The 8,057-nt window shown below is 37.4% G+C and overlaps 1 protein-coding gene across 1 annotated transcript; it reads left to right on the top strand.

Annotated features, from left to right (window-relative positions):
* Nucleotides 1-2,351: 2,351 nt before the first annotated feature.
* Nucleotides 2,352-3,365, top strand: LOC123243971 (embigin-like). Its single transcript, XM_044672166.1, has one exon. It carries the CDS (start codon nucleotides 2,352-2,354, stop codon nucleotides 3,363-3,365), a length of 1,014 nt encoding a protein of 337 aa, XP_044528101.1.
* Nucleotides 3,366-8,057: the final 4,692 nt, after the last annotated feature.

The following is an 8,057-nucleotide window of genomic DNA, read 5'->3' as shown; positions in this document are numbered from 1 at the left end:
TTGGCATTTTTAAAAAAAACTTTTCACCTTTGTTTTCTTTTGTTTTCCTATTCTTTTTTTGTTTTTTACTTAGTCTTTCTATATATAGTTACCTCCATTATGCCTGCTCTACAGTCCTCTATGTTGCATTAGTATGCATAAGATTGCTATGTAATAGTGCTAACTTGGATTACTAGCAATTATTATTATTATTACTATTAATAACCCTTCCCTTCCATCTTAATTTCAATACCATGCATTGGTTCCAAGGCAGAAGAGCAGTAAGGGCTAGGAAATGGGGTTAAATGACTCGCCCAGGGTCCTACAGCTAGGAAGTGTCTGAGTTCAGATTTGAATCCAGGACCTCATGTTGCTAGTCCTGGCTCTCAATCCACTGAACCACTCAGCTGCTGGACACTAGCAATTATTTAGTTGCTCATCAGTATGCAAATAGAACATTGTCATTGCTATTAATTTGCATGTTTGCTTTGTTGTTTCTTTCTTAGGGCCACTTAGAACATCACTTCTTGTTTTGTGTTGTAATACTTTTCTCTGCTGGTAATTTGATGACTGTGGCCATTATAAAGCAATCTACTGACCGAAGAGGATATGTTATTTGAAAAGCAGTAGAATTTTTTTTTAATTTGGAAATTTATGAAGATCTCATTTTAGAGATGGACCCAGAGGATTGTCTTAAGAATGTTATAAGGCCCTAGAAAAAAAGAGGTCAAAGAATCAGGATACCACCATGTCATTCACAGCAAGAGCAGGGCAGGGAAGACCTGGAAGTATTAATGAATCACCTGATCTTTTGGAGCATCTGAAAATACTAAATATAATGAGAATAGGAGATGGTACCTGAGAATCTATCTGCACACACCTTCTTGGGGAGGAGTTGATAAAAAATATGGAGACTTTAATGAGTAGAAAGAGAAAGACAGAAAGGAAGCCAAAGGGAAGGGAATACTTGGAATAAAAGGGACAGTTCACCAGGGAGAGCCAAATCTCACCAGTTCCAACTCTTTTTCATCTTATTTCATCAATATCTCTTAATTAATTTGTTCCACTTCCCCTCCTCTATAACAGGCATACATTACCATCATTCTGAATTACTGTGCCAGCTTCCTCATTGAGCCTTTCTACCATGTCTTCTCTTCTCCAGTTTGGCATTCATATAGTTGCCTTTCTTGCTATGTGGTGAGAAGTAATATGACATAATAGACAGCCACCATTTCATCCTTCATACATATGAAGTTATAAATTACCCAAATAGTTCAATAAGAAAAGCAGTGCTCTTCAAACATACTGCTAATAAACAGGACCAAAAGAAGGTTATCTTATCTTCTCTGCTTTCTTTGTCCTGTCTTTTATGCTTCTATAATGGAAGGAACTAGGCCTCCCTCCTCCTCAGCTTCCTTCCTCCCTAGGTCAGGCTAGAAAATACTCCATTAGAGCATGCATGGAACAAAGCTGGGCACCCCTGAGCCACTTTCCATGGGTCGAACTGGCTCTGGCTCAGCCTCGAAGGACTTGGCAATTTGGAACGATGTAGCAATCCCTTAGTCCCTAGTGATGGCAGAAGGAGGGGGTTGCATCGAATAAAATTGGCCACCAAGTCAAGATATTTATAAAGTATTTAGCAGATTGCCCAGCACATAGAAAACACTATGAAAATGTGTATTCCCTTCCCTTTCCCCTCCCAACTTTCCTGATTTTATTTTATTAACCATATAATTTACTATATTCCATGCTGTAACACTGATGAACTAAATTTATTCACAACTTCCAATATTTTTAAGTTATTTAAGGCTCTCCTTACACAAATAGGCATGTATTAAGACAGGATGGCATCCACTGAAAATGTTCCCTTTCTTTCTGCTATAGCTGACTGACTTCAGAATAGTAAAGGATCTGTTGCCCTACTATAATTTGGCTAGAATTTTTTTTTTTAAGCATATATAGGGAGCAGCTGTGTAGCTCAATGGTTTGAGATCCAGGCCTAGAGATGGGAGGTCCTAAGTTCTAATCTAGCCTCAGACACTTCCCAGCTGTGTGACCTTGGGCAAGTCGCTTAACCCCCCATTACCTACCCTTTACCACTCCTCTGCCTTGGTCTAATATATAGTATTGGTTCTAAGGGAGGGTTAAATTTTTTTAATTAAAAAATAAAATAAAGTATACATAATTGTATGTGTATATAAATATATGTGTGTATACTCATATTTTTAGTCAAAGTCTTTATTTGATGCAATTATGCAACCAAGTTGACTTTTTCTTCAAAAGTATAAAAACAGTGCTCAGTCGGACTAGCTGAAGTGGACTGTGCCTCCAGGGTCTCATCGAGGGTACTCTGCAGCGAGTTAACCAGCACCATGCGCTCCTCTCCGGGGGTTCTCTGGGCCCCTCTGTCTCTCAGTTTCCTCCTGTACGTGGCTGGTCCGTGCTTTTCTGAGGGCACGACCACAGATGCAGATTTCACTACTGAAATTCCCACTGAAGAAACTCTAAGTATGGACAAGGAAAATGCAACAAGTTCAACTGAATTTTACCCAGAACCAATCTCTATGGAGGCTAGCCTCCTTGTAATGGGAACAGTGGAAAAAAATGTAACTGTAGGAAACTCTGCTAACATTGAACTAAAATGTAACTTCAGTACCATCCAGAAACCACATTCAGTGCATGCAGTTTGGAAAAAAGGAAATGATGTGATCAATAAAACAAGTAATGTCCAAATAATTGGAAATATCTTGCAAACTTACATCAGGTTGATGATCACTGATAGAATGCATATGGGAAGCTACTCTTGTATTATTGAAGAAGAAAATGTTCAAAAGGGCATATTTAACCTAGAAGTTCCTGGAGTTTATACAAAAGAAAAACCATTGGTGAATTATGAACGGGATTCTGTTGTTTTATACTGTAACACTAAAACATATGTCCCTTTAGAGTGGATCTGGTATTCCAGTAATGGAAGTGAAAAGGTTCCCATTGACATTGACGTGAAAGACAAATATGAAATTCTACCATCCTCACTTAACGAAACAAAGATAAAGATAAAGCATCTTAAAGCGACAGAGAGTGGAATGTACTGGTGCCAAGCGATATTCCCTCTAGGAGAAAGTGAAGGAAAGCAGCTCCTAAAAGTGCTAACCTACCTGGTGCCACTTAAACCATTTCTTGCAGTAACTGCTGAAGTTATAATTTTAGTCACTGGCATTTTTCTCTATGAGCAGTACACCAAAAAGAAACGGATGCCCTCAGAAGACGGAAAAGATTTTGAACAATCTGAACATCTAAAATCTGAAGATCACAATGGGGTACAAAAGAATGAGCACAGGACCAGACACAGAAAGAGTGAAGTCAGTGAGAATTTCTCCTCCAATTAAAGGAAATTTCAAGCCAACAAAAGAAAAATCATTTAATAATGAAGAATCCTGGGAAGCTGTGTTCACAGTTGCACATTTCAAGTTTGTTTATGCTTTCTCTCAAGGTTATATGGTTTTTCTTGTTGTTGCTTTTTAAAAAAAAAATTAGATACTATGCAATAGAAAAATGACACCATCCCTGTGTTTGATAAATTATTTTATAAATAGTATATACTTATTCCAGAGTTGCAGACATTTTCATGCTGTGATTATTTCACATTATTAGTGAAAGGCAAAAGTATTATTACTGTTTGGATTTGCACATATTAACACTTTTTAAAAAATAATGTTGCTCAGCAGGGTTTTTCCCAGTCTTATGAAAATCTTGGCTTTATGCTAGTTTTCCAAGAACACATAGAACAGATACCAGCAAAAATCTTTAATAGATATTTGTGCATTAAAGAAACAAAAAACCAAAGATATCATTAAAGGGAAAGCCTTTGCCATGTATCTTAATAAAATATTGAAATATTTTTAAAAGTTAATAAAATATAGAATGCCTATTTAGAAAAATTATGACTTAAAGGGTCACACAGTGAAAATTTATTTTCAGTTGAGAAAGAGAGACAGCATGTCGTATTGGACAGAGAACTCACCTTGAAGCCAGGAAGATCAGGGTTCAGTTCCTACCTCTGACAAATATTGTCTCTTGGGACCCCACTCAAGTTACCCAACTTCTCAGTGGTCGAGGCAACATTCTAAGGCTATAAGTTGCATAGAAAGTGCCAACATCCATTGGTAGAGAGTTTCGTTAATTAAGATTTTTTCATACCAGTGAAATCATATAGGCCCCATTCCCATCCCCAACTGGGAAAGCAATGCCTTCTGTAAAAGATTATAGACTATTTCCTTTTAAAACTACCTTTTTACCTATAATCTTAGTACAAACAAATGTGGAAACAAACAAATCAATTTGATTCATATCATGTCACTCCAAAACTAAGGTCAATGTATGTCATTTCCCATCTCTTACCTTCTCACTTTGGACCACATTGTTCCCTAGTTTTAATGTGGAGGAATTTGAAATCCAAAGACCATCATTTTGGACTCCCTAGAACCATTTAGACCCAGAGATTTTGGACTTCATATGTGACTAGCCTGGACTGCTCTTTGGATGGATATTAGATTTGTTAACTAGCATTTCTATCAGAGATGACTGCTCCAATATATCTTCTAATATGTGATTTCCCCACATCCCTGACTTGCTCCAAAGGACAGTGACTGAACACATTATATGTATTTGCTATATCTCACACAGTTGATTATTAGGATAGTTCCCCAGGTATTATTTTTTCCCAGTTGATGTGGGCTTTTAAATTTCAGTGACTAATCTAAATAGCTATTCAGTCTATTAGTAAACATTTATTAAGTGCCTCCTTTGTTCTAGACACTGTGTTAATACAAAGACAAGAGACAAAACACTTTCTGCCCCCAAGGAGCTAAGGAATTATTTGTTATATATTCAATATACCTCTGTATAGTTCCTTTGGCTGACAGATGTTATGGCATCCATTGTGAACCAGTGTACTTTTAAGGGGATAAAGTAGTTCATTTCTTTGCTTCCTTAAAAATGAATTCTTTTGGGGCAGCTGGGTAGCTCAGTGGAGTGAGAGTCAGGCCTAGAGACGGGAGGTCCTGGGTTCAAATCCGGCCTCAGACACTTCCCAGCTGTGTGACCCTGGGCAGGTCACTTGACCCCCATTGCCCACCCTTACCAATCTTCCACCTATGAGACAATACACAAAAGTTAAGGGTTTAAAAAAAAAAAAATTAAAAAAAATGAATTCTTTTAAAAGTGCTTCCTTAAAAAATCAAAACAAAACTTTTTCTTGTTCTTTTGTTGGTTAAAATCGTTTTGTCAAAGATCTTATTTGCATTGTTTTACATATCTATATCTCCAAATATTTACATATTCCATATACTCCAAATCAAATGAAAGATGAGTTTATATAATGTTTTTAACACCAAGGTCTTTGATTTTAATATTAAAATTATGTTTGAGAAATATTTTATTTTGCTTATTTTTTTACTCTTTGTATTTTACATATGTCTTGTCCATATGTTTCTGACAACAAAATTGTCAGTTCCTCTCTCTTTAAATGCACTGTTGTTAAAACATTATAGTTCTTGGAACTTTATAGCAATACAGTTTGGATTTTGTTCTGTTATTTAGCCTTAAACACTCTGAAAACTAAAATAATTCTCCAGAGGCAGTCTTTTATCAGTCACTCAATAAGTATTGGTTATGATTGCACATGCAAAATCTATATCAAGTTCTTACTGTCTCAGGAAGGGGAAAAAGGAGGGAGGGAGGATGGGGGAGAAGTTGGCAAAATGTCAGAAAACAGATGTGAAAAATAGTTTTTACATGTAATTGGAAAAAATAAAATATTACTGAAAGAAAAAAAAAAAGTATAAAAACAGGGACAGCTGGGTAGCTCAGTGGAGTGAGAGTCAGGCCTAGAGACAGGAGGTCCTAGGTTCAAACCCGGCCTCAGCCACTTCCCAGCTGTGTGACCCTGGGCAAGTCACTTCACCCCCATTGCCCACCCTTACCAATCTTCCACCTATGAGACAATACACCGAAGTACAAGGGTTTAAAAAAAAAAAGTATAAAAACATTTCAATAAGAGACTTAACAAGGTGACTGACTTTATGATTCAGAAAGAAGAAAACTATAAACTGAAGAGGTTCTATTATTTTGTGATTTAACCATTTTTCTTGATCATGTTCCCTTATTCCATAGAGTCCAGTCCATTCACTTGATTTGTAATAAGCTTCCGAGATTAAAGAAGATATCTCATTCATTGTATGCCTGAAATCTTGACTTGTGTTCATTTTATTCCTACTCAATAAGCTATTAAGAGAAAGACAGCTTCCACTCTTATTTTCTTCTTCCTCTTGTATGACAAGGAGCTCTTTCTCTGGGACTCCCTATGAGATGGGGAAGGGCATCTCTCTCCATTCTTGGCAGCTATGGCAAATCTAACATGTGGCAGCTGGAGCATGGGTTGCCTGCATGAGACTGAACAAGGGGCCTTGGATCTCCAGCTGCCTTGTCTGCTTTCTATTTCTTTCTCTGAACATAGTTGACCAAATAGTAATCATAAGAGATGATGAACTTTTTAGGACTTAGGATTTGCAAGTTCCTGGGTCCTTCCACTGGTTGCAATTGCATGGCAGGAGATACTTCCTGAACCTACCAAAAAGTGTTTTTCAAAGAGAATATGCCACCAATTGGGAGGATAAACCCAAGCCCTGGTCTGGCTTATCAGAAGCCAAGGGCCTTGATGGAATCATTAGGATAGTGCAAAGCTAAAATGACTATTCAGCTGTCCTACTAAGTGATCCATGCTTAACTGTTTTAAAGATTGTGTTTTTTTTAAAACATTTATTAATATTCATTTTTAACATGGTTACATGATTCATGCTCCTCCTTTCCCCTTCGCCCCCCGCACTCCCCCCACCCATGGCCAATGCACACTTCCACTAGTTTTGTCATGTGTCCTTGATCAAGACCAATTTCCAAATTGTTGGTAGTTGCATTGGTGTGGTAGTTTCGAGTCCACACCCTCAATCAAGTCCACCCCGACCCATGCGTTCAAGCAGTTGTTTTTCTTATATGTTTCCTCTCCTGCAGTCCTTCCTCTGAATATAGGTAGCGTTCTTTACCATAAATCCCTCAGAATTGTCCTGGGTCATTGTATTGCTGCTGGTACAGAGGTCCATTACATTCAATTTTACCACAGTATATCAGTCTCTGTATACAATGTTCTTCTGGCTCTGCTCCTTTCACTCTGCATCTGTTCCCGGAGGTCTCTCCAGTTCGCCTGGAACTCCTCCAGTTTATTATTCCTTTTAGCACAATAGCATTCCATCACCAGCATATACCACAGTTTGTTCAGCCATTCCCCAATTGAAGGACATACCCTCCTTTTCCAATTTGTTGCCACCACAAAAAGCACAGCTATAAATATTTTCGTACAAGTCTGTTTATCTATGATCTCTTTGGGGTACAAACCCAGCAATGGTATGGCTGGATCAAAGGGCAGGCATTCTTTTATAGCCCTTTGAGCATAGTTCCAAATTGCCAGCCAGAATGGTTGGATCAGTTCACAACTCCACCAGCAATGCATTAATGTCCCAATTTTGCCACATCCCCTCCAGCATTCATTACTCTCCCCTTCTTTCATTTTAGCCAATCTGCTAGGTATGAGGTGATACCTCAGAGTTCTTTTGATGTGCGTTTCTCTAATTATTAGAGATTTAGAACACTTTCTCATGTGCTTATTGATACTTTTGATTTCTTTACCTGAAAATTGCCTATTCATGTCTCTTGCCCATTTATCAATTGGGGAATGGCTTGATTTTTTTTTTATACAATTGCTTTAACACCTTGTATATTTGAGTAATTAGACCCCTGTCAGAGTTTTTCATTATAAAGATTTTTTCCCAATTTGTTGTTTCCCTTCTGATTTTGACTACATTGTTTTTGTTTGTACAAAAACTTTTTAGTTTAATATAATCAAAACCATTTAATTTACATTTTGTAATTTTCTCTAACTCTTGCTTGGTTTTAAAGTCTTTCCTTTCCCACAGATCTGACAAGTAAACTATTCTGTGTTCACTTAACTTGTTTATAGTTTCCCTCTT

Source organism: Gracilinanus agilis, chromosome 4 (genome assembly GCF_016433145.1).
Source record: "Gracilinanus agilis isolate LMUSP501 chromosome 4, AgileGrace, whole genome shotgun sequence".
Classification (NCBI taxonomy): Eukaryota; Metazoa; Chordata; class Mammalia; order Didelphimorphia; family Didelphidae; genus Gracilinanus; species Gracilinanus agilis.
Note: the sequence above shows the minus strand (reverse complement) of the source record. Positions and strands in the feature narration are given on the sequence as shown.

Excerpts from the sequence above, each read along its gene's own strand:
- LOC123243971 (XM_044672166.1), top strand. The coding sequence starts at position 2,352 with ATGCGCTCCTCTCCGGGGGTTCTCTGGGCCCCTCTGTCTCTCAGTTTC.